The sequence below is a fragment of the Pseudochaenichthys georgianus genome, chromosome 17 (assembly GCF_902827115.2).
Source record: "Pseudochaenichthys georgianus chromosome 17, fPseGeo1.2, whole genome shotgun sequence".
In the NCBI taxonomy this organism is placed as follows: Eukaryota; Metazoa; Chordata; class Actinopteri; order Perciformes; family Channichthyidae; genus Pseudochaenichthys; species Pseudochaenichthys georgianus.
The window spans coordinates 41,967,095-41,994,348 of record NC_047519.1 but is presented as its reverse complement, the minus strand read 5'-3'; the positions used below and the strand labels follow the sequence as shown (position 1 = coordinate 41,994,348).

The following is a 27,254-nucleotide window of genomic DNA, read 5'->3' as shown; positions in this document are numbered from 1 at the left end:
CTTTTCAACATAAGGCAATTCAAAGTGCTTTACCAAAAAACGAAAGACATGAAGAAAATGGCATTTAAAATCAGTCATTAAAAAGAAAATGAGGTTGTCAAACTTTCTTTGTGTATAGTCTCTGCAGAAGCCGCATCTGATTTTAATCCAAGGACATGCAGTCCTGCCCTGTGCTTTGAATCTAAATGGATAATGAAAGGCCTAATCAATCAATCAATCAATCAATCAATCAATCAATCAATCAATCAATTAATCAATCAATTAATCAATCTGCTTAACCTTTGTGTTGTCCTCATGTCAGATGTTTGTGTTGTCCTCATGTCAGATGTTTGTGTTGTCCTCATTCCGGATGTTTGTGTTGTCCTCATTCCGGATGTTTGTGTTGTCCTCATTCCGGATGTTTGTGTTGTCCTCATGTCAGATATTTGTGTTGTCCTCATGTCAGATGTTTGTGTTGTCCTCATGTCAGATGTTTGTGTTGTCCTCATTCCGGATGTTTGTGTTGTCCTCATTCCGGATGTTTGTGTTGTCCTCATTCCGGATGTTTGTGTTGTCCTCATGTCAGATATTTGTGTTGTCCTCATGTCAGATGTTTGTGTTGTCCTCATGTCGGATGTTTGTGTTGTCCTCATGTCAGATGTTTGTGTTGTCCTCATGTCAGATGTTTGTGTTGTCCTCTTGTCAACTGTTTGTGTTGTCCTCATGTCAGATGTTTGTGTTGTCCTCTTGTCAGATGTTTGTGTTGTCCTCATGTCGGATGTTTGTGTTGTCCTCATGTCGGATGTTTGTGTTGTCCTCATGTCAACTGTTTGTGTTGTCCTCATGTCGGATGTTTGTGTTGTCCTCATGTCAACTGTTTGTGTTGTCCTCATGTCGGATGTTTGTGTTGTCCTCATGTCAACTGTTTGTGTTGTCCTCATGCCGGATGTTTGTGTTGTCCTCTTGTCAGATGTTTGTGTTGTCCTCATGTCAGATGTTTGTGTTGTCCTCATGTCAGATGTTTGGGTTGTCCTCATGTCAGATGTTTGTGTTGTCCTCATGTCAGATGTTTGTGTTGTCCTCATGTCAGATGTTTGGGTTATCCTCATGTCAGATGTTTGGGTTGTCCTCATGTCAGATGTTTGTGTTGTCCTCATGTCAGATGTTTGTGTTGTCCTCATGTCAGATGTTTGTGTTGTCCTCATGTCAGATGTTTGTGTTGTCCTCTTGTCGGATGTTTGGGTTGTCCTCATGTCGGATGTTTGTGTTGTCCTCATGCCAGATGTTTGTGTCACCAACTAATTGCCACACGTTGCACTTACATTTAATTATCAAAATACCTCGTATGCACAAATATAAAGCTATTTTTACAGAGCAAACAGTGTGAATCATTTTGACCCTAGTTATTACAGCTATACATGTCAAATAATATTTACTTTATTTAGGATCCTGTTTTGAAACTATTTGAAAGAGGACATATTCTGCTAATTGATGGGCTCATATTCGTGTTTTGTTCCTCGACTGTGACGTGTTTTTAATGTTAAGAAAGTGGGAGAGAAACTTCCTCTGGAGGGAACACAGGGATTTTAGCCTCTGCAGACCATTTACATGCACTAAAGCAGTGGTTCTCAACTGGTCAGGCCTCGGGCCCACTTTGTACTTGGTCAATACATCGCGACCCAACATTTTGAAGCAATCAAATCTATTCAACAAAAAAACTTGCTGTAATATATATATATATATACGCTTTTCAGCATACAATATTAATACAAGTGAAGTACAGTGCATACATCCCTTATATTCCTTCACAGAACTAAAGAATGCTTTTTAAAAAGGTTTAATGAGATGATGGAATCAAAGCTGAACTATATAAAAAGGCACACATGCTGAAAATCCAACCCCAGCAGGGGGTCTGGGGGATTCTCTCCCAGGATATTTTTAGAAATACTAACATAAACTATGCATTCTGGTACACTGAGAAGAAAATAAATCCATTACTACCCGACATATTAATGTTATGCCATGGTTTGTTTTTCACTTTGTTCTGACATCTTGCTACGAGAAGAGTAAAGAGGAGATAGTCTGTGTGACTTACTTTAAATTGTGGGTAAGGGGAGATATTTTATTTATAGAAGGACCATGCATACAAAAACATTAATCTCAGCAAAGAGAAGAGATGCAATATGCCAGATTATAGCTAATAACTAATTTCCATCTGTGGTCCTCCATTATAGCCCCCATTGCTCTGTGACCTGTCAATCATCAGACCTCATATTTCATTATGTGCTCATTTTTATCTGAAGTTGTACCCATGGATGTATAAAGAATAGTTCTACTGCAAAGTTATTCTCCGTGGGGACTTCCGGCAACAATCTTGATTCTGATTGGCCAGAAGACTTGAAAAAACTTCAGCAAAGATATTTTACGGAGAGGATGATCACTACGTGACAGAAGTTTTCAAAACCGTTTATGGTCTCCGGTACTTCCTGTCCAACGCCGACTGCATGCACAGCGTTGGAACATCGGGCCTTCAAAATAAAAGTTTGACTTTTCCCCCAAAAAAAGAATTCCAAATTATTATTTTTTCACTCACCACTAGAAATGGGTCCGCGGCCCACTTTTGGGTCGCGACCCACCAGTTGAGAACCACTGCACTAAAGGAAAGGGAAGACCCTCATAAAGCATAATGGGGCCTCTTGCATTATTTAATGGCACCAGATGCTATACATTTAAACAAAACACACACAAATCAATGAAAGTAATGAGTGTTCTTTGCGTAGAAACTAGTTTGAAACCGTCCATGTTTTTTTTGGCTATGAGATGAAATAAACTGTTATCCTGACAAACATATTTTAAAATCCAACCCAAGGACAACACAAAGGCTAAGTAGCATTGGAAAAGCTTCTGTCTTCGCACTCATGTCCATCCTTTGATTATAGCACGGTCTGTTTGTAATACCCGCTCTGTGTTTTTACCCTGAAGGTCACGGAAAGACCCCTAAAGATGCAGCGTCAGTGCGGGCCACACACCCCATCCCTGCCGCCTGCGGGGTCTACTACTTCGAGGTCAAGATCATCAGCAAAGGACGAGATGGGTGAGGACTCTGAACACAGAAAAACACTTTCACAACTCCTCATTGACTATATATTAACCTGTGTGTTAGGGCTGGACCTGAATATCAGAATATTCGTTCGTTGGAGTATTATTCGAGTTTCAATTTCGTTATTCGGTTTTTTTCCTCCGTTTCTTTTTCAAATTGAATTTATTGAAATCTCCAATATCAACGTAAGAGCGTGTGCCTCTTCGGGGGGTGCTAACACTTAACCATAAACGTTATTGTTTACTTTCTCCGTCTTTATATGTAGATATTACTTTTCTCCGTCACGTTGTTTCCAAAGCAACAACAACAACTTCCTGTCAACAGCGCTACCTCTCCTTCAAAATAAAAGCACACTTAAGACATATACAACTGCAACGAAAGTAACAAACACAATGTGATATCCTTTTCAATTTCATATCCCCCCCCCGCACGGGCCGAATATTCGCTGCGGATATCATTTTGATTAATTGTGCCCTGTCTCACAAACAAAGGGGCTTTGGCTCTTCGGTGGGGGCGGTCCTTGACTTGATAAACTCTTAGATGACTGACACACTTATGCAATCTGTTGATGTTTATCAGCAAGGCATAATTAATGGCAGGTCAGTAGGCGGGTCTTGCTCTTAAATCTCTTGACGTGTCTAAATAAACTCTTAAATCTCTCTCCACAGGTACATGGGCATCGGCCTGTCCGCTCAGGGTGTAAACATGAACAGACTCCCAGGTAAGACGACACTTTGTGTGCTTGCTTTCTCTCTTTGGGTGTGGTGAGATAAATGTCTGTTTCTACCACAGGGTTCCCGCGGGGTCTTAAAAAGTCTTACATTTGATAATCAGAATTCAAGGCCTTAAAAAGTCTTAAATATGATCAAAAACATAAGAAAGGTCTTACATTTCATTTAGAGCAGGGGTCTCCAACACGTCGATCGCGAGCTACCAGTAGCTCGCCAAGCAAATCCAAAAGGTAACATTTACAATACAAAAATAATCTACCCTATGCATAAACGAAACATCAATCATAGCGAACTCTATCTACAACTCTAACACCCATCCTCCGCCCACCCCCACAATGAATATCGACAAATCCCGTTCTTGCTTGATTTGCGGGACCAGCGTTGCAGTCTGGAAGAAAAGCAATGTGGAGCGGCAGCTCACCGCTTCATAAGGAGTTTGACCTTTCCTTCTGGCAGAATCTACACAACACATCAGCCCCACTGAACAGCCCATCATGCCAGCCTGTACAACACATGAGGGGCAGAGGTTTTCTCTGTGTGTTTCAACTTGTATATATATATATTGCACTTGACGCACACACACATACGCATGGCGTAATTTTCACTGGGGACATGCCCCCCCTGCACTTTTCAAAATCCCGTTTGTGTCCCCTCACTTTACAAATATGTTTTTTTTTTTTTTTAATGCAAGCCGTCATCGCCACGGAGGAGCACACAGCCTCTGTGAGCGAGCGGGAGAGCTAGTGAGAGCACACCTTTATCTATTTAATGTAGTTGTAAAAAAATAAAGCAAGAAATCATTCCAATGTGTGTTATAGGACAGTAAGAAACAGTTTAAAAAGGGGAGTGATTAGTAAAATATGCATAAATAAAAAGAAAGAATGCTAACTTGGTGACATAGTGTTGAGAGCTGTATCGATACATTCATGTTGTGCTCACAGTGCACCAGATTGATGCTTTTAACTTCAACATTTAAAAATAAACCTTCCCGGGGCTGCATGCCCCCAGACCCCCCTAGAGCATGTGAGGTCCACCCCCCAAATAAAGCAGGTTAAAATAATTAATTGCATACATTTTCTTTTAGTAAACACTGAAAATGGGTCCCACAGATCCAAACAGTACGTCAACCCTCAAAGCGGAGGTGCTGTGGACGCTAAATACCAATCCTACAACAGCAATGATGAAAGATTGTAGCCAAGGCAGCAGAGCTCTGAATATAGCTCTTGACACACACACACACACACACACACACACACACACACACACACACACACACACAGCTGTTATGTTCAGTCATCGTTCTTATGTTGAACATGAATACATTTACTTTGTAAGTAATTATGGGATTTATTTCTGCTTTCATAGCAGTTTTCCTTCATACTTTCTTGCTTTCTAGGTCTTCAATTCTATTCAAAGAGGTCTTAAAAAGTCTTACATTTCAGTTATATTGGTTGGTGTTAGGGATGCTCCGATCTCGATCGGTCACTGATCGAGATCGGCCGATACTCACTCTCTACCGATCGATCGGTGCTCTCTAAACATGCCGATCGCATGACGTAAAATACATGACACTTTTCTCTGTGTGCGGCAAAACAAGCTTGCCAGAATGGCTTCACCGGTCTGGCAATTATTTTAAGGTGTCCGAAAAAGACAGTAAAATAGTGGTATAGTGTGTGAAGCAGAAATCCTGCAGCTCCGCCCGCCGGACCGGTAAGCGGAGCGAAACACACCAAGAGTTAGACCTAACACACTTAGCTGTTTTATCTACCTCTGGAACTAGCTAAACTAGATATTATAAATATATTTATTCTTCACTGTCGGGTTACTGGATCAGTGAGCTGCTTGAGATACTGACAGGCTGTCAAGGGGGAGAGAGAGAGGGGGAGAGAGAGAGAGAGGGAGAGAGGAACAGAGAGCGCTTCCGCTCATTCTCCCGTGTTATTCTACAAAGTGAATGTAAACTTGAATAATGTACATAATTTGAATGTAATAATTAAGTTGATTGTTTGTGGAAGCTCCAGAGAATGAGCCCCATCAACTCAAATGTTTTTCAAAGCCAAGATTATGTCGAGCTTGAGTAACTTTAATGAGAACACAGATGTTCTTCCAGATAATTGAGTCCGTCTTATTGGTCCCAAATGTCGGGAGTTGTCGACACCTTTTCTCTGATTTATTTGTTATGCGTCTGTTTTAGTTTTAAATTCACTCTCAGATTGGACGATTTGTTGCATATTTCGCCCCTGCTTGCTCCGCGCTCTTATTCTTAAAAAAATTCTCCTCCCTCAGGTTGGGACAAGCACTCGTACGGTTACCACGGAGACGACGGTCACTCCTTCTGCTCGTCCGGCACCGGGCAGCCCTACGGACCCACGTTTACAACGGGCGACGTGATTGGCTGCTGCGTAAACCTCATCAACAACACCTGCTTCTACACAAAGAACGGACACAGCCTAGGTAAGGAGCACGGAAACAAAGTGCAGCAACTTCTGTTCCACTACAGTAATAATGTGATGTTTGTTAACATACGCAACAAATTAGCTTTCCTGCTAACGTCTCTTTCTAATCTCACGAAAGCTAACGATCATCACCTGGGAGATACTACTAAAGTGACTGTAGGCTAGTATCAGGTCTCCAGACTAACTTTCTATATTAGTTACCTTTTTGTGACCTTTTTACATTTTATTTACCATTCTGTTTCTTGAAGACATTGTGCTTATTTTTTCACGAAACTGTGTCTCAGGGCTTCTCAACATTTAACAACCTATTCATGTGTCATACCCACTTAACGGGAAGAAACTCAGCTAACTGACGATATGAAATTATTTTACAGAAACAAAACACAAGTCTCACAAGAAGCGTCTAAAATGAACCTCGACTTAGCACAGAACTCGAGTTGAAATCCCCTCATATCGGATCCGCACAAACATGATATCGAATAGCAAGCTGAGATTCTACAGGCATCATCACTGAGCGATCAGAACTGGCGGCGAAATGACAACAAACAACAACAACAAAAGTAGCTTTACGGGACCACATCGGACAATAAGTCTTACCCTTGCTGTGTTCTGATCAAAAGTCGTGTTCAATGGCGTTACAACGATGCAACGCTGCTGAAGGTTAATCCAATGTGTCCGTCACGTTGAAATGATTTCTGATAATCCATCCATGTCAAAAACGGAGATTTCATATTAGCTGCTATGAGAGCTACCAGAGTGGATGACAGCTTCCCGTTTTGGGCATGCTGGCTGCGCATCTCATTCACCAATGGGTAATGTTTAGTTGGATTTTAGGAACCTCCCCTCGATTCTATTGGCTGGTTCAAATAGAGGTGTCAATTATCAAAATCGACCAATGGGGGCCAGAGATATTGAAAATGGCCCCAGAAGTGTTTTTTTTGTTGCTAAATATCTCTAAAAAGGTCAAATGTCACTTGTTTTGCATCAATCTTGATACAGGGTACTTATTATATGTTATAGTTTAGATTCGTAACGCTTTTAGTCTACCATCCCATCATTCAAGGCTGGTTTTCACTTTAAGTAATGTTTCTTTTTTTGGACGGACACTATCATTTACATTACTGTGTTCAATCTGAATTTACTTTAAAATAAAAAAAATCTATTATGATTCTGATTTTTCTACATCCAACTCACAGGTTTATCATCGCTTTGAGAAAAAAGATTATTAATGTACCCCTTTTAGAAGATATGGTCATTTGTTCTGGAATGTCATTTTCGAGGCAGGCTCAGGGCTCAACAGGTGAACTGAGGTACCAACAGAAAAAGCACTGTTCCCAGGCAAGCTCCATTTGTATTGCACGAAGGGATAATCACCTTAGGGAAATATTGGTTAGGAAACAAGCAAAGGAACAAAACATAAGCAAATTGTGTTTTTAAAAGATCCTTTACATGTGCAGCAATGCATTCAGTTTTCTTCTTGTTCCATTTGTGACCAGTTGATTGGCTACTCAGCTGCAGCACATTAAACAGCACGTAAACACTCATATGTGGTCCAGTTAGATGCTCTTTTACTCTTTAATATCGCCGCTCACCGTCTGCCCTTAGCTTGTAGATACGGTGTGATAACGAACACTGAACGATGTCAATCCAACACACTCACACCTCCAGGCAGCATTTCATGATGACTGCAAAGACGGAAGACTACATGTGACGAATGGAAATAGACCTGTCTTGTTAACATGGTGTTGAAGCGGTCAGATTAATGCAGAAAGATGACAAGTAAACACACTGAGGCCTCCTGCTGTGTGTGTCTGTGACAGTGTGTGTCTGTGACGGTGTGTGTGTGTGACGGTGTGTGTGTGTGTGTGTGTCCTTCATGCTGACTCTCTCTCTCTCTCTTCCTCTGCAGGCATTGCCTTCACAGACCTACCAGTAAGTACCACATTATCTCCTCTCCTTAAGTTTCCATAATTAATCAGGACATGAGGCTATTTATAGAAATCAAGTGTGTGAGTCTCCGCAGAGTGTCCACTGCAGTCCGAATGTTTACACTGTGTGGAAAGCAGGCTGGAACGTGTCTGGGCTTTACATGCTGATTATTCAGGTAGTTGATGTTCTTACGAAGGGGAGAAACGAGCCTGGACACATTTCACACACCTGGAGCGCTTTATTGAGTAGTGTAAAAGCTATGTTCATGTATTACGACCGGTTTCCTTTCTGCTTCACGAAGACACTGTAGTGTCGGTATCTTTAGCTATACCCAGTCGAACACGAGCAAGAGTTTTTCCGGATTTTCATTTCAATTTCTTTCTTTTTTTAAACAAATTCCCTTAAATCTTTGCATGAAAGAAACGTTTGTGTTTTTTTTTTATTTATTAAGCTTCAGTATTTGTCATAACACCCTCTTTGGAGTGCTTAGGATTTATCATTGTCAACTAAACAAGCGATTTTAAACAAGGGATTTTAGGTCCAGAAAAAAAGGAAAACGGTTTAAAATGTGCTTTAATCTTCTTAAGATGCTGGCCATAAAAGTCCAATTATTTTACATATTATTAACTGAAGTAATGAAAGCCTATATATTTAATATGATGTTTTGTGTTGCAACAGGACACAACTTGTGTTGCTTTGTGCTGTTGTGGCTTGTCATCGGCTCCCATGCTTCATTATGAGAAACACTCCCACGCCAAAAGGAAATTCATTCTAATGGGATTCATGCATGCATTAACGGCGTCGAGATGTGAGAGGAGACGCTTGTTTTGTAAAGTTTATTTTCCTCCTCTCGTCTTGCAAATTAAAACGAGTCTGGGAAGAAGCAGAAAATAAGAGTCTTATCCACAACAATAATCCATTGAGCAGAAAACAGTGTTGGCAGCGGGCCAGACATTCATGCTTCTGCAGAGAAGTGCGTCACCGCCACACAGCTGACCTTTCTGGTTATTGAACCGGGACAAAGGCGACTCTAGAGACACACACAACTTTTGTACTTTTACAACTGTATTTATTTTTTATTGTATCTTTGTGGCTCAAATAAGCTTAACTGCTGCCCCAATCCACAGCAGTACAGCTGTTGTGACATGTTTGTTACATTTTTTAATATGTAGTGTCTCTACTTTAAAGAGTCCTCTCCTGCTGATGTTCAGGTGTATATCAGTATGTAGTGTCTCTACTTTAAAGAGTCCTCTCCTGCTGATGTTCAGGTGTATATCAGTGTGTAGTGTCTCTACTTTAAAGAGTCCTCTCCTGCTGATGTTCAGGTGTATATCAGTATGTAGTGTCTCTACTTTAAAGAGTCCTCTCCTGCTGATGTTCAGGTGTATATCAGTGTGTAGTGTCTCTACTTTAAAGAGTCCTCTCCTGCTGATGTTCAGGTGTATATCAGTGTGTAGTGTCTCTACTTTAAAGAGTCCTCTCCTGCTGATGTTCAGGTGTATATCAGTATGTAGTGTCTCTACTTTAAAGAGTCCTCTCCTGCTGATGTTCAGGTGTATATCAGTATGTAGTGTCTCTACTTTAAAGAGTCCTCTCCTGCTGATGTTCAGGTGTATATCAGTATGTAGTGTCTCTACTTTAAAGAGTCCTCTCCTGCTGATGTGCAGGTGTATATCAGTATGGAGTGTCTCTACTTTAAAGAGTCCTCTCCTGCTGACGTTCAGGTGTATATCAGTATGTAGTGTCTCTACTTTAAAGAGTCCTCTCCTGCTGACGTTCAGGTGTATATCAGTATGTAGTGTCTCTACTTTAAAGAGTCCTCTCCTGCTGATGTTCAGGTGTATATCAGTATGTAGTGTCTCTACTTTAAAGAGTCCTCTCCTGCTGATGTTCAGGTGTATATCAGTATGTAGTGTCTCTACTTTAAAGAGTCCTCTCCTGCTGATGTTCAGGTGTATATCAGTATGTAGTGTCTCTACTTTAAAGAGTCCTCTCCTGCTGATGTTCAGGTGTATATCTATGTAGTGTCTCTACTTTAAAGAGTCTCCATGCTTTAATGTTCAAAACGCTCTTATTTCTGAAACCAGAGCCCGGTCGTCTCTGATTGGTTAGCTGGCCGGCTCTGTTGTGATTGGTCAACCGCTTAGAGATGTCCTTCCCCTTAGCATCACGTACAATGCGTTGGAGCGTTAGCCAATAGAAGAGTGAGTGTTACATAGTGATGTCAGTGATGTTTACATGCACACAAACCTATAGAATACACAAAAGGAGACGGAAAATAAAAAGCAGGATGGGATTTCTCAAGTAAATCTAAAAAAAAGAACAGCCAGATTCTAGACATTCTATTTATTTTGCGATTATTTACCTTTACAGTTGTAGAAGGTTCTTCTTGGGCAGTTAAAATCAAAAGTACAATGTGTTTGAGCGCTAGCCAATAGAAGCGCGAGTGATCCACAGTGGTGTTACTATGTAAACAATGGAGTCCAATGGAGGTGTTTTCCAGATGGCTTAACCCTGTCCTCTCTCATTTGTCTCTGCTGCAGCCGAACTTGTACCCGACCGTGGGTCTCCAGACTCCAGGGGAGGTGGTGGACGCAAACTTCGGGCAGCACCCCTTTGTGTTCGACATCGAGGACTACATGCGCGAATGGAGGACGAAAATCCAGGCGCAGATCGACCGCTTCCCCATCGGAGAGCGAGAGGGCGAGTGGCAGTCCATGATCCAGAAGTAAGATGACTTAAAGTTAATTATTGTGGTGTAACCCGAAACACTTTTAGACCTCATTTCAGGTAAATGTCGTAGCAACTCGGGTCGCATCGAACCCTGGTTTGTTTGGATCGGTCTGCGGCCTCTGAAGTGAACTGAACAACCTAGAAGAGGTGGTCTCGGACCGCTTGCTAGTGAACTCTGGAGCGGTTCGAACGCAGTCCGCACCAAAACACGGGAAGCGTAGTATTTACGAGTCACAAGAACGTGGATGTCTTCAAAATCGTTAGCGAAAGAGTGAAGCCGAATGAAGTGTTGAACAGTGAAGTAAAAATTCTCCGTCAAGAGCCACCTGTCGTCGGGGAAGCCTCCTCCTGACTGCTGAACATCTCGTTGTGTGTTATAATGTTTTTTATTGCACGTCGTCCGATTATATAATCATATGCGCCGTCTGCTAGAGTCTGTTGCTCTCCAGATTCACAGCAACGTGAAAGTAACCTGCCGATGCTCCGTGGCGGAGGCTCCGCTAGAAATGGCCGGGGTTTGCGTTTTTACCCCCTTAATGTCTGACCAATGGTTGAGCAGCATTTCCGAGCACATGACTTGTGTTTAAAGTTTATAGTCCGCATGAGTTTTGTCCTGAACGCAAACCGAACCTTCTGAAAAATAAAACAATGTAACAAACTGTAGCGGACGATAAGGTGTGACCTTAAAATCAGCTGCTGTCTAGAGAAAATGATGAGTTAGGCAAAGAAACACTATCGATATAAAGTCTTTTATGATATTTTCTTTTAACACTTGCAAGCGTCATGACTAGGGTTGGGTATCGTTTGAATTTCCACGATTCCGATTCTACTTTTCGATTCCGGTTCTTAACGGTTCTCGATTCCGATTCTTTGAGGGGCAGGGTAAAAAAAAATGATTACATTCTTGTTGAGAAAAACAAGCATATCTGCCTCTCAGGCATACCGGGAAGAAATGTTTGAACATTTTAAAGCAAAATGCTTCAATCTGGTGCACTTTAAGCAGAATGACTAGAGACTAGATCTAGGGGATACAACTTTAAACACCCATATGAAAAAGATCGAAAACAAACGTCTTCCTTTCCTGTAGTCTCATAAAACCCTTCATCTTCCCCTCGTGAACACAGACCACATGTTCTCAGACATAAGGATTTAAAACACTTGAAAGGACACTACTTAGTTCAAAGTTACATTTCATTAGTGTTACACTGCATTAAGCTTTAATATCATGATTGCCATAACATTTAGAACCAAAAACACGTTCAGAAATCAGTGACCTCCACCCGAGGGAACAGGAAGGGCTAACATGCCGACTCATTCCTGCACCACTCTGTTTAGTAGGAGGTCTTGTAACGTGACGCCAACAGTAACGTTATGAAAACTGTAACAAAATGAGTTTTATTTCTATTTTAAAACCCATTTTAACCGACTACTACAGCAAACCTATAGTGGATTTACAATTTGAGCACTTACCATGACTTAAAACTGTATTCAGGGCAGTTCTACTAGCAATGCTGAATTTAATAATGACTAAAAAGGAAGTTGAGGACACTTGACGGGGAACCAGTGCTGATGGGGTGGAGTCGTGATCCAGAAGTGAAAGCTGTGGCACTCTGTCTCTCTTCATGCTGATGGGATTAGCCCTCTGTTGCTATGATGAATGGATTTAATCTCCGTTGGATGGGGATTGGAGGGTGGAGGGAGCCGTCGCCTTTTATCCTTACTGCGAGGGATTGAAAACAGGAAGTTGGCGGCGTGCTTGCGTCCCATTGGTTGGATGTGTTATTGTCTCTGCAGAAGTTTGGGGTCATCGTGTCCCTGCAGCTCTGTAAACACGTCACGAGAGGCGATTTTGAGAGGGAGAGAAAGTGCAAATATTACACTGGGTCTCGTCCTTTTTTAAAGCACTGTTGCATTGTGGGTCATCTTAGTACTGACGGAGGGGTGGCTTCATCATTTTCCCATGGAAAAGTCAGCATACTTGGACACATTAAACGGATATTTTACACACATTCTTGAAGCATGATTCTGGTTTCATCAACTTATCTTTCTTCTTTTAGTGACCTTCTATTTCTGTTATGAAAATGTTTCATAAAGTTAATTCCTCAAATTCATGCAATCAGAGAAATTGGAAACAAGCGACATTTTTGAAATGGACATAAAAAAACGTGAATTTAAAGACAAGTGATTACCAAATCTGTCCGTTGTTCAACTTGTGAACAAACAAACTTCCTGGTTGAACTCTTTGTAGTTGTGTGCAGACTTTTCTAAATAATGCAAAGAGTTTTTATCAGATATTTAATAAACAAACTGATTTAGATGGACTAACATGTTTGCTCCTCGTTGGTTAAAAGTGTCCTTGCTGGTTTTTTATTGTTTTTTTTCGCTTTTTTTTTAAGCAATGCAAATATAAGTCTCTGTCGATGTCACTTTAGAAATTATTCTTAGATCTTAAAAGGGAATCATTTCAGCAGTGGGTATTATATATATATATATATATATATATATATATATATACATTTAATAAAACAAAATACTAATACTTGGACTTTGTTGACAGAATTGGACATTTCCTGTACTTCCTTGAGTTCAGAGACAAGAATTGTTCATACATGAACGATTTGTTTTCTGTTCATGAAGTTAAATGACATCTGATCGTGTGATGAAAGTTAAAGGTGGGGAAGGTAATGGTAGCAGTAGCACTGTAAAAAGCACAAGGGCTGTACCCGAATATTCGGGTTTCAATTTCATTTTGTGTTTTTTTTTTTTTCAAATTGAATTTATTGAAGTCTCCAATATCAACGTAAGAGCTTGTGCCTTTTCGGGGGGTGCTAACATTTAACCATAAACGTTATCGTTTACTTTCTCCGTCTTTATATGTAGATATTACTTTTCTCCGTTAATCTCCGTCACGTTGTTTCCATAGCAACAACAACTTCCTGTCACCTGCGCTAACTCTCCTTCAAAATAAAAGCATGTCCATAAATAGGAAGCCGAGCCAAATTATACTTAAGACATATACAACTGCAACGAAAGTAACACACTGGATAACTGGACGGCCTACCTGCCTGTTAGCCTTCCATCTGGGCACAAACTGATCTCGTGCCCTCATTGGTCACGTGCGCGTTCATGTGTGTTGGAGGAGGGGCTCTGTGAGGAAGTCTGAAGGAAGGGGCAGATTATTTTCGGCTGCGTATTTTCACATTCTAGCCACTCAAGCTGCTTTCTCCATTCTTACCTACCCCACCTTTAATAAATGCTCGTATCTGTTGAGTGTAAACGCTCTTAATGATTCCTCCCTTGCTGTGTCTAATCCCTGAGTCTTGTCTCCTCAGGATGGTGGCTTCCTACCTGGTTCATCACAGCTACTGCGCCACGGCTGAAGCTTTCGCTAAATCCACAGACCAGGCCGTGCACGAGGAGCTGGCCTCCATCAAAAACAGACAGAGTGAGTCCTCGTGAATGATGCTTCCAACGGGTTGAACAAAGGAACCAGAAACATGTTGAAAGCTTGAACGCTAACGGTTACACGTGTCGTGTCAAATGATCATATAATCAATTAAAACATATAGTCTTGTACTCTGTTAAATTGTGTTGTAAGTGTTTAACAGAGACGGATGTTAAGGATTTACATTTCAGGAGAGCACAAGGAAGAATAAAGGGGGTTTTCTGGTTTGATGATGGGATGGAGCAGCCGTTTCCTCTCATGAATATATGGAGAGACTGTCAGCAGAACTTCTCTCCCCTCTGAGGAGGAAGCTGCTCTGTTCCTGCATTTCAGATCCATTTCACTTGAATATTGATGTTAGTTTTACGAAATGTTGAGAAATATCCTCATTAAATGAAAACATGTCTGCACAGCACACACAGTACAAGACAATGTTCTAAGTCTCACCTCTGATGCTCCCTGTCGCCGTGCAGAGATCCAGAAGCTGGTGTTGTCGGGCAGAATGGGCGAGGCCATCGAGACCACCACGCAGCTGTACCCCACCCTGCTGGAGAGGAACCCCGACCTGCTCTTCATGCTCAAGTACGACCCCCCGCTGACTCAAAATGTTTGATTGCACCAAATCACCGATTATATATTATATACGCCTGTTGTTACTGGAAGATCATCAGGAGCCGGTTATTACTTCAGACAAACTAAAATATTGACGGTTTTTCAACAAATTCCTGAAGATTATCGTTCAAAAAGTTAATGGTGCACTTCTTGTGGCATCTTTGGCTTTTATTGAAATTCTTGCTGCATTTAGCTGACGCTTTTATCCAAAGCGACTTACAATAAGTGCGTTCGACCAGGAAGACACAACCTTGAAGAAAACAGAATCATAAAGTGCATCAGGCTTCATAGAGCCAAACATTTCAAGTGCTACTCAACTGGCTTTAGAGGAGCCAGTCCTTTGTTAGTATATAAGTGCTTTGTTAGTAGTTCTATCCTCGAGGTGGAGTCGAGAGAGATGAGTTTTCAGTCTGGAAGGTGTGTGAGCTTTCTGCTGTCCTTATGTCAATGGGAGCTCATTCCACCATCTTGGAGCCAGGATAGCAAACCCACGTGTTTCTGCTGATGGGAACTTGAGTCCCCCTCGCAGTGCGGGTGCAGCGAGTCGTTTGGCTGATGCAGAGCGAAGTGCACGCGCTGGGGTGTACGGTTTAACCATGTCCTGGATGTAGGAAGGGCCAGATCCATTCGCAGCATGGTACGCAAGTACCATTGTCTTGAAGTGGATTCTAGCAGTTACCGGAAGCCAGTGGAGGGAGCGGAGGAGCGGAGTGGTGTGGGAACATTCAGGAAGGTTGAAGACCAGACGAGCCGCTGCATTCTGGATGAGCTGCAGAGGTCGGATGGCACATGCAGGTAGACCAGCCAGGAGGGAGTTGCAGTAGTCTAGGCGTGAGGTGACGAGAGCCTGGACCAGAACCTGCGTGGCTTTCTGGGTCAGCTGGTTTTTTAAGGCGGTGATTGTGATTTAAGCATCAACATTGAAAAGTGATATTTAAAGAAATGAGGAAAATAAAGTTAAAGGTGGGGTAGGTAATTTTGGAGAAACCAGCTCGAGTGCGCTAGAATTAGAAAATATACAACCGGAAAAGATCTGCCACCTCCTCACAGAGCCCCTCCCCCAACACACACGGACGCGCACATGACCAATGAGGGCAGAGATCAGTTTGTGCCCCGATGGAAGGCTGACAGGCAGGTAGGCCATCCAGTTACTTTAGCCGGCTCAGATGATTGGTCGTGCTTTTTACAGCGCCACGGCTTCCAGAGAGGACATGTTTTTATGGATTTGTTGTCAAAGCACTTCAGATATTCATTGCTATCGGGATGTTAAGAGCACCATGGAATACAACAAGTGTATCTCGAGCCGGTTTCTCAAACGTACCTACCCCACCTTTAAGTTAATGAATCTTGCAAGGGGAGATTAAGTTATTTTACCGCTGTTATATACCGTATTTAGTTTTTTCTATAACCTGACCGGTCTATAAACCATAATATTCAGATTATTTAATGACTTTCTTTTCCTGTTTTCTCTCCTTCCTTTCATTGTCTCCTTCCCATCTGTTGTCTTTTCTGTTTTTCCTGGTTCCTTTTCTCTCTCTCTCTCTCTCTCTCTCTCTCTCTCTTCCCTTCTCCCCCTCTTCCCTTCTCCCCCTCACTCTCTCTCTCTCTCTTCCCTTCTCCCCCTCTTCCCTTCTCCCCCTCAGAGTGAGACAGTTCATAGAGATGGTGAACGGTACGGACAGTGAGGTGAGATGTCTGGGGGGTCGCAGCCCAAAGTCTCAGGACATTTACCCCGCCTCCCCCCGGCCCTTCAGCCCGAGCCACAAAGCCAGCGGCTCCCTGCCAGGTACACGGATACATACATATATTCTTCTCCATGTTACACAGTGACAACGATGACCTTTTTACAGCCGAGTTTCTGTATCTGGAAAAATGTTTACCGTACTTCTCGGACTATAAAGTGCACCTGCATGTAAGCCGCAGCAGCTAAATTGTCCGTCTGTCTTGCTCTCGTTCTGTCTCTCGGTTCCACTTTTACTTTGGCGCGCTACCTGTCTCGCTCTTTTCCGGCCTCCAGCTTTTCCTGATGGAGCCCGCCGCTTAAAGGTGGCGGGCGCGGACCGGTCCTAGAGCCCGTAGTGTTAAAGGTGGTTAATTTTACCTGTAAAATCCATAGATGTAGGAGGTTCCCTAGTGGCCGTTAGCGGTACACACAAAATGGGGTAAAAAGTCGCGGCTTATAGTCCGAAAAGTACGGTAGTTTGAGCAGCTTGAACACTAATGCTATCTGTGCACTGCATGGAGAGTTATCTTCATGTGAATGCGCCAGATGTTTCCATGGCAGGTTGATGGCATTATAAGAAAAACAAATGAGAGCACATACGATAAGAGAAAAACAACAGTGACACAGATCAGTCCCTACAATGCAAGTAGCAACAACAATACTGTTGACTGTTATTATTTCCATGATTTTAGAAGTCAAGCACAATTTAATAATAAAGTTGAACCATAAATAAAAAAGCGTTACCAGTGTTTCACGGTTAGGCGTCAGAAATTAATTCTTTGCTGCTCGTAAATAGAGCTGCACCTTTTTTTAAATAGGAAACACATACCTCATTCACACCAACGGCGTTTCAGGGCCGGTTCGGAGCTGGAGCTTGAAAAGCACCGGGTTTTCCTGTTCACACCGCAGCGGAGCCGCCTCTTGGCTCCGGAATCCGGTTCGTTTCAAGCACCAAAAAATTGTCCGGCAAAAGCACCGCATACGCCACGCTTACGTCGAGGCGGGGGCAGGGGCGGGATCAACTCCTGAACAACAACAACAAGCCCGCGTTTTATCCAGTTTGTACACAACGCTGGAGAAACTTAACAAGAGTTTCAGTGTTTCTGCCATAGACTGAATATATAAAGGTTTCTGCTCACGGTGAAGCAACGTGTCTGCATGTTAAGGTGGAACCTGAGCATTCACGTTGATCACCTCTCATTATAAATCTATAAAACTATAAATATTAAACTTTACTTCACGTATTCATTTGAGAACAGCTGTTACATACCTGGGTGAAGGTTACAGTTCATTTCAATGAAAGATACAACGTTACTCCACACTCATGGTTCAGTCCGCCTTAAGAAATAAGACCGACCTCGGAAGCAGTTGTGTTTTTAAAAAAACGTTTATTGACACGAGTACACTTTTTTATAAGAATATAACTAACCCACAGAAATGACTCAGATAGAGCCGTAAGAAATGAAAGCAACTGATTTCATCCGCGCGGTTCGGCTTTATGAAGCACACGGTTACGCCATGACGCAAACGATGACGCAACGACGCAGCACCAGTCTGACTCTGGGCGGTGTGAAACGAGCCAGAGCTAAACCGAAGAACCGGTTCTGAACCTGAAAAGCTCTAGCACGGAGCTTGAACCGGAGTTGCGTTGGTGCGTTGCGTTTAGTTTAGACGGTCATTAGTGGAAGCAGTCTTCTTGAATCAAACTTTATTTATAGAGACCTTTCATACACAAGAAGGTGAGCGATGGCAGGCTCCAAAAACAGTCCATAGACAAAGCAACACGTGTCTTTTTAATACTTTTTTCATTTTTTCTTGTCTGCTTTTACTTTGTTACGTTTTGTCTAAAGTAAGTTTTGGTACTGTAACATTTTGTGATGATAAAAACCTACTTTTAATATTAAACATGTTTCCCTCTCTCCGCCCGTTGTGTTCAGGGTCCGACAGCACCTGCTGTAATGGAGTGACGTCCAATAAGAGCCACAGCACCCCCCCCCACAGTCACAAGCCCTGCCCCCCCGCCTCACCCCCCCCTCCGTCTGACGTCAGTCTCAACGGGAGCCACAGCCAGACGCCCCTCACCAGGTACCCCACACACACACACACACACACACACACACACACACACACACACACACACACACACACACACACACACACACACACACCCTCTTAATGTGCTTATTCATGCTCTATTGTAATTAAACCCCTCAGACACTGCAGCGCCCACACAGGAAACTTGAATCCGCATTCACTTCAAGGGTAATAAATCTACATAAATATATTACTGAGAAACAAGAATACTTTAAATCTGACTGACTTTAAACTCTGCAGATATTCCGAGAGGATAGACTCCTAAATATGATAATGTAGGAAAACTGCTGTAGTCTACAAGAGGTAGGTAGGTAGGTAGGTAGGTAGGTAGGTAGGTAGGTAGGTAGGTAGGTAGGTAGGTAGGTAGGTAGGTAGGTAGGTAGGTAGGTAGGTTGATTGATTGATTGATTGATTGATTGATTGATTGATTGATTGATTGATGGATGGATGGATGGATGGATGGATGGATGGATGGATGGATGGATTGATGGATAGGTAGGTAGGTAGGTATATTGATGGATGGATAGGTAGGTAGATTGATTGATAGGTAGGTAGGTAGATAGATAGGTAGGTAGGTAGGTAGGTATATAGATAGATAGGTAGGTAGGTAGGTAGATAGATAGGTAGGTAGGTAGGTAGGTAGGTATATAGATAGGTAGGTAGGTAGGTAGGTATATAGATAGATAGGTAGGTAGGTAGGTATATAGATAGATAGGTAGGTAGGTAGGTATATAGATAGATAGGTAGGTAGGTAGGTATATAGATTGATTGATGGATGTATAGATAGATAGGTAGGTAGGTAGCAGTACTGTATTGATCCCAATTTAGGAAATTATCCTGTTGGCAACAGCAGCAGGTTTTCGTGGCACGAAACAGAAAAAAGACACAGTAAATATATGGAAATCAACTATTTAAATGTATATCTATAGAATCTAAGATTACTCAATATCTCATGTTAGGAAATACGTTAGAATACATAATATAACGGCTAAAGCTTGAATACAAACAAAGGATACTGTATAAATGAGACTATTGTACAAAGCATGTCAATGCAAAGAGATAGCATGTGAGTTTAATACTGACCAAAGATCTCCTTCCAAACAACAGGCTTAAGTTGCACAGACAATATAACCATCCACCCGTTACCTTTTTACAGGTAAGTGAGAAGCTGCTTCATTAGGACATGTTGGGTAACTTAATACAACTATTTCTCAGTTAGTAATTCTTGAAATACTTGCATTCAACACAAAAAGGAACCCTAGGCGTGAGTTGTTGACTTCAAACATGTCCTCAGCGACGCTATGATATCCCACTCATCCTTCCTTTATTAGGGTTAGTAGTGATCTGTAGCCCATAGCAACCCTCTGTCTGTCCTCAGTAGCGATGTGGACATGGAGGTGGACCACGTCTCCAACGGAGTCACAGAGTCGTCCTCCAACGGGTTCCTCAACGGCTCCAAACACGTGACCGAGCCCGACGAGTGCGAGGCAGACATGGGTACGGAAAGTGTGTGTGTAGCACATTTTAGCCAATGCAACAACATTAAAAGCAATTGCTACGCTACTGTCTGTTACGGTTTGTGTTGTTGCTTTCTACTGTAAGACATGTGTTGTTTGTTTAGTAAATCTGATAACCAGCCCTCGCTGTTTTTGATTTATTCACCAACATCTTTTGCAAATCAGTCTCTCTTTCGCTTTGTCTCCCGGTTATTTCATCTGTTGTTACTTCCCTTTTACCCCATGACTATTAGGGAATGAGACGGCAATAGACACGGTGCACAAGAAACACAATTGAAATGGTCATTAAAAAGCTGCAAGAATACAAATTAAAACAAAAATAAACTGGTATAAATATAATTAGCCTCTTTTTTAGGCTTATTCTACTCGCTAGTAGGGATAGGTTATTACTTTTTTACTTTTGATGATCTGTAACAACAGTTATGTTTTGTTAAGTCTCTATAACATAATTTTAGGTATCTCTGAATCTCAACAGTACTTCTTTCAAAATGTATTTTAACACGTATTTAGACTCAAACAGATTTTGTGCTTCCTGCATTTTGGATATTGCACAGAACCATATTCACATGTGTATTAATCATGCAGCTTTATTACCCTCGCGCTCCAAGTGCCTGCGCCCTCTCTAAAGCATAGAAAGACATGGCAGTGTACGATACAAATTAAAAGACTAGAAAGAAACATTTAAACATCTCAATAGAAATAAAATAGCATTACAAAAGAAATGTATAAAATATACATGTGGTGTTTATATGCAGCCCTACTACCTTCCTGTCGTTACACATATAAGTAGAAGCGCTCCATCTAAATGACTGCTGGATATGTTCCCTGTCGAATGTCTCGATAGCTATTATTATTATTCATTACATTGTTTTGTTCTACCCCTGGAAGTAATTACTGCACTTTATTCTGACATAAGGGTGAATGCTGCTGCGTGTATTTGCTGTTGTGATGTTTTGATGTTTTGAAAGGGAGAAGCTTTCTTTGCTTTCATTAAGGACATGAAATGATTCTATTCTGCAGAGGTGGAGTCGGCTCAGTCGAAGAGGCAGCTGTGCGGCGGCAGCCAGGCGGCGATCGAGAGGATGATCCACTTCGGCCGCGAGCTGCAGAGCATGAGCGAACATCTGCGCCGCGAGTGTGGGAAGAACTCCACCAACAAGAAGATGCTGAAGGTAAAGGAATCGCTCAGTGCCACACGATCCGTTTGTGTCAGGACCGTCTTTAGCGTTTCATTGTACACTTTAAAACGGGTGCTTTTCTTACGGATACACGGCAAGCTATAATATGTTGAAAAGCATTTTGAAGAAACCTAAACAACCTTAACTGAAATAGAGGTACAGTGTCATTAGTATGACTTGATGCAGGTGGCAATAGCATGAATACAAACATTTATAAAAACTGAAGCAGCAGAGACTGAGACATTCGGACAAAATAAATTCTCATTTTTGTTCAATGCAACTTCAAAAAAATAATATTTGTATTTAAAGGTCACCTATCAGGCTATCTTCAGGCAATAGCACAGGTCTCAGATATATAAAAAACATGTCTATGAAGTGTTTTGCTCAAAATACCAAACAGATCATTCTAGCCATGCCTCATCTCCCTCTATTTCACTTCCTGTTTCTAAAGTGCTGATTTGGGGATAAAGCTTTAAAAAAATTAAAATTGATAACAAACAAAAAAAAGGAGCGTCTGAGCTCACGCGGGACCCGGCAGCTACCGTCTAAACTAAATGCTGCCGTGATGAAACTCCATATCATGGATTATCAAGGCTCTGAAACAGTCTGGAGCTCAAAGGCTTCCTCTCTCCCGGTTACACCACAAGGTGAGTTCCTTTCTACTTCCTGCTTCTTCACACACATGCTCTCCAGCACAGGTTAGCTCTGAGTGTTAGCCATGCTAATGTGAACACCGACCATATTACGTCCAAAACAGTCAGTCATTGTTTCTGATAGCAACGTTTCTGATTGGGCCGCGGGTCCACATTTCAGATATTACGTTATATCGGACGCAAATCTGGATCAGCTCCATTGTTCCCCGTTTTTACCCGTTTTTAGAGATTTGGGTACGGAGGAAAAGAGAGGGGTTTATTTCCTAACTCTGCGTGAGTTCCCCGACACACTGGGGACACACCGGGGACACATGGTGATGGAGAGAAGACATCAAAAAGTGCATTTTGCATGATAGGTCCCCTTTAAATACTTTTTGTAGAACATAATCTGGACATAATCCATCCTCAAACTGCGACTTGGCGCTTAAACGCCTCAGTTTTTGTACAAATGAAGCGTAAGTGATAAGATAAGATGGACCTTTATTAATCCCTGTGGGGAAATTCAGTAATTTGTCTACAAGTTAGTTTTAGAGGTGATGGCAGTAGCATTTTGGACTCCACAAGGCTCCCTGTTTTCCAGTCTCAATGCTAAGCTAACCAGCTGCTGATGGTAACTTCAAACTTGGTGTACAGACATGTGTTCGGGACAAACCCTCAAAAATATTTCAAAGCAAGAAAGTGCGTTTCCCCAAGATGTTGAACTGTTCTTTAAATTGTAACGCGCTATAACGACACATGATCTCACATGTTGACCTCCCTATATCTACTGATATCAGACTCGGGTTTATCACCAGGTCGGTTGACGCGTACGAGGAATTTGACTTGATGTCGTGATGCATACATAAACATGTAATTTAAAAAACACAGAACTATTTTAAGAACACTATAATAACATTACAAAAATAAGAAGAAATATAGTAAAAATTAAGCAGTAATTACATTGAAATAGAATGGAATAAAATATGTGTAGTAATAAAACAGATATCTTCAACATATCTGTATTTTGTGTGTCCTGCTGCAGGATGCCTTCAGCCTGCTGGCGTACTCGGACCCCTGGAGCAGCCCGGTGGGTTTCCAGCTGGACGCCATCCAGAGAGAGCCCGTCTGCTCCACCCTCAACAGTGCAATACTAGGTACGACGTAGCCATTAGCAAAGACCCCCATCACCCCAGCCACAAACTGTTCTGTGTGCTGCGTCAGGACTGTTGAACACATCTGTTTACAACTTACACATTATTTATCTAATATATCATATTCCAATCACTTGCGTATAGACTCTCCTTGCACTATTTCTATTCTGTTTTATTTGTATTGTATTTACTATTTTATCTGTGTTATTGTGTTGCTCTGTTGGAGCTGTAGTACCTTTACTTAAATAGAATATTTGAGTACTTCTTACCTTCAGTCCTGACGCTGTTGTTGTTCCCTCCTCTTCCTCCAGAGACTCACAACCTGCCGAAGCAGCCCCCCCTCGCCCAGGCGGTGGGTCAGGCGGCGCAGTGCCTCTCCATCATGGCACGCACCGGCACCGGATCCTGCGCCTTCGCCTCTGTGGACGATTACCTGCACTAGCCCCATGCTTAAACACAACACACACACACACACACACACACACACACACACACACACACACACACACACACACACACACACACACACACACACACACACACACACACACACACACACACACACACACACACACACACACACACACACACACACATTCTGAGGAACTGTCCAGAAACGCCTCCTTCCACCTCCTCCATCAGTGAAGTCGTATTAACGCTCCGATTTAAAAAAAGTAGGCGAAAGTTCACTCGCTTCTGCTCACCGCTGAGGACCAGGAGACGTTTCTGGGCAGGTGTTTTAGATTGCTAACACATCGTACATTTAAAAAACAAAAACATCCCTTTCCATCGTAACTATGAAAAAAACACCTCGCAAACAACCCCCTCGTTCCCCTCTTTCCCCTCTTTCCCCTCCTCCTCCGGTCCTGCAAGGCTGCGTCTTTCTGACTGACGGTGTGAAGACGCTATTCAAAGGGTAGCCGACTCTGTATACAAACCGACCGACTGACAAAAATAGAAACCCCTGGTCAAACATAAGTAGAAAAACAAGTAGAAAACCGACGAGTGGTCCCTGTAAACCAGGTACACACACACACACACACACACACACACACACACACATATAACACACACACGCTACAGGCTGATGCTGAAAACAGGACCGAAAATACATCTCCAATTTATCTCTGGTCAACTTAAGGCTCCATTAAGGATAGCCTAAATCCCCCCTTTCTCCCCCTTTCACACCTCCACTCACTTCAGGACATTATCGGAGATGTGTGTGGCGCATGTGGACTCGGGACTTTGAAGAAGCTGGAGAGAATCTGCAGTCTGAACTCCCTGTTTTTAATATTCTGTTTTGTTTTCATGAGCAAATTTGCGGGATGGGGGGGGGATGGTTACCTGGCTCTTGTTTTAGTTTTTCAGGTTTACGAGGCATCGGCACAGACTATTATTATTATTCTTAATTATCATTATATTAATTATTGTTACTTGCATTCACAGTATATTTGTTGAGCGCCAGCAAGAGCAAGTTCCAGTTACTATAATAAAGGTCCCGATCCCATCGATCACCAGTGTGTACATGTTAACGTTTATATATGAATTTAACAAATGGAATTATATCAATAGAGTGAGATATTTAGTTATCAAATGAAAGGAAATCGTTGAAAAAAAAAAACCCAATCCTTTAATGCTTTGTACCGACATCAGTGACTCCTGAAGCGTCGAGTTCTTATGTCGCCTGTTTTCTTTTGTCCAGGGCTCCTATGCAGGGAACGATTATACATCTGACCCGTTCAAGGTCTTTAAGACGATTACATGTTAGATAACGGAAAACAAACTTAAACTAAAGGATATCTGGAACTTTAATTTCACATATTTAGTTTCTAGCCGTAATATCTTTACCGCATCCTAGCTACATTTGGTAAAACCCTCTAAACTGTTCTGGGTTTTTCTCAGAAGTCGACCCTGTGCAGGAACCCTGCGATGACCTCTGACCCCGTTGAATCCCCCGCTGCACAGCAGGTTTGATGCAAACGTTGTTAATCTTTATTTTCGTATCGATGTCTATGCGAAACCCCTTATCCCACAAAGAACTCAGGAGCCATGTCCCTTTGTTCCTCCTCATGGTTTTAGAATCGGCCCTCGATTACAGGTGGACTCGTTTTATTTTGTATTAAAAAAACGCTTCAGACTCGAACGCGGGAAAAACAAGCGATGGCGAAGTGCGCCTCTCGATGAGCGTTGAGTCACTTTTACAGAGGGAAAGATAACGAGACTGCAGCGACGTTCACGCGACTTTATTTTACAAAAAAGGAAGTATTTTTGGGTTTATTTGTGGAAACCGTTTTAAGCGGAAAGAGTGGACTTTTTTAATGACAACAAAGAGACGTCATAGCAACTTCTGTGGTGCGAAGAGATCAAAACCCTGTAGAGTTAACGCCCCTAAATGTTTATACACGTTTATTTGTTCTCCCCGTTTCATCACGTGATCAAGCTGCGTTCCCCCTGTTGACATGTTGGGTGACTCGTTGCATTTGCACTCAAAAAGCGGAAGCTAGCAGGCTAGGCTAATTAGCCAAACCCCGAGGAACAGAGCCAGGCTTGAAGGCCGATTTCCGTAGTGGCCAAACCAGACCTACATCTGAGGAGACATCTTTTGAATCGACATATTAACACTCAAGTAGCCCTCATTTAAACCATAAGGTCCATACAAGTTTTTAAATCCAAGTCCGTTCTGTGTTCATTCAAACGAGGAGATGCTTGTGCGCCTGCGCTATGGGCCCATAGATGCGCCAATGAGCAACACCTCCAACACGGTATCCAGTTCTCTTTAGTTAATCGTGGCTAAAGCTAGTTAGCTCGCTGAAGTTAGCCGCCCCCACACATTCGATCTTTGTCCAGCCTTTTATGAAGGAGGACATCTTGTTTTTATCATCTATAAATTCAAATCAAACACCGAGGGGATATGTGCTGAGTCATTAGCCGACATTTCTGTTATTTCTGGTTTGGGTCAATGTTGGGTAGCAAAAGTAAAATGTCTTTGTTTTCAGTTTGTCAGATAATAAACCTCAACCTTGTTTGAATGCTAGTTTGATCTCTCGTAGCATTTTGCCGATAAACAAGTTATAATTTATATAGCTCCAGTTGAAATGGAGGGGTGCAGCAATTGAGATGTGTGTAAGTTAGCCTCTTCCTGTTTCCCTCCACAAAAAGCCAATGGGATTTCTCTATTGCAGAAAATAATATCTGCAGCATTTATGACAGTAAAAAGCTAACGTTAGGCTATAAAGGAACTACAGCACGGTCACATGACTTCACGTATCACCGCTACGCTAATGTTGGGCGTGATGACGTTAAGTCGTCTCATTTAGACACTTGTTAGAACCACCGTTTACGTATTTATTGTGGTCAAATCTAAATCCCTTCAGTTTGTGTTAACCCCAGCCCATTGACTTACAGAGGGAACAGGAAGTGCTAACATGCTAACTCATTCCTGCACCACTCTTTAGGAATGAAAGGCCCTAACGTTGGCTTATCGTCCCTCAGAGGAACGCTTCCTCTTCTCACTAGCTTTTCAGTTTTGTTACAGAGTCCTCCTTGTGTTTCTAAAAACATCGACGGGGGAAATAAAACAATAAAAAACCTTCAGTATTGTCAACACCACATTTACAAAAATAACGAACCAAATACTTCGGGAAGGGTGTCAGGAGGAACCGAGCTTTTCTGTCCCCTGGTTTCTCTTTGTTTTTCGAATCGCAAGCAGCCACGGCATCGTTTAGAAACTTCTTAGACAAAGTGTCTGTCGTCATTTTCTGAGTACGGTCTGAACCTATGCATGCCATAGTAAAGTGGTGGTAAGATCAAGTTAGATGTCTCTTATTTTATTCTTTTTTGTTTCTCCTCCTGTTAGCCGGTTGACGGTGTGTAAGGAAGATGTCCACTGCTGACTGTGTGTCCATTTGGAGAACAAAAAAGTGCTATTTGTGTGAGGGTGAAAAGATTTATATTAAAAAAATGACAAACGATGA

The 27,254-nt window shown here is 42.1% G+C and overlaps 1 protein-coding gene across 4 annotated transcripts in view; it reads left to right on the top strand.

Annotated features, from left to right (window-relative positions):
* The window catches only part of ranbp9 (RAN binding protein 9), a 31,171-nt gene extending 3,917 nt beyond the window's left edge, over positions 1-27,254 (top strand). The window contains exons 2-14 of one of the 4 annotated variants that reach the window (XM_034103884.2): positions 2,962-3,073; positions 3,748-3,800; positions 6,097-6,264; positions 8,176-8,198; positions 10,739-10,923; positions 14,261-14,373; positions 14,847-14,955; positions 16,629-16,771; positions 18,646-18,793; positions 20,184-20,299; positions 21,340-21,491; positions 23,172-23,283; positions 23,592-27,254. In XM_034103884.2, coding sequence (XP_033959775.1) covers positions 2,962-3,073; positions 3,748-3,800; positions 6,097-6,264; positions 8,176-8,198; positions 10,739-10,923; positions 14,261-14,373; positions 14,847-14,955; positions 16,629-16,771; positions 18,646-18,793; positions 20,184-20,299; positions 21,340-21,491; positions 23,172-23,283; positions 23,592-23,722 — 1,565 coding nt within the window. In that variant the 3' untranslated portion in view covers positions 23,723-27,254. Of the gene's footprint in view, positions 1-2,961; positions 3,074-3,747; positions 3,801-6,096; positions 6,265-8,175; positions 8,199-10,735; positions 10,924-14,260; positions 14,374-14,846; positions 14,956-16,628; positions 16,772-18,645; positions 18,794-20,180; positions 20,300-21,339; positions 21,492-23,171; positions 23,284-23,591 lie in introns of all 4 variants that reach the window. The other 3 variants (XM_034103882.2, XM_034103883.2, XM_034103881.2) reach the window with 3 other exon arrangements.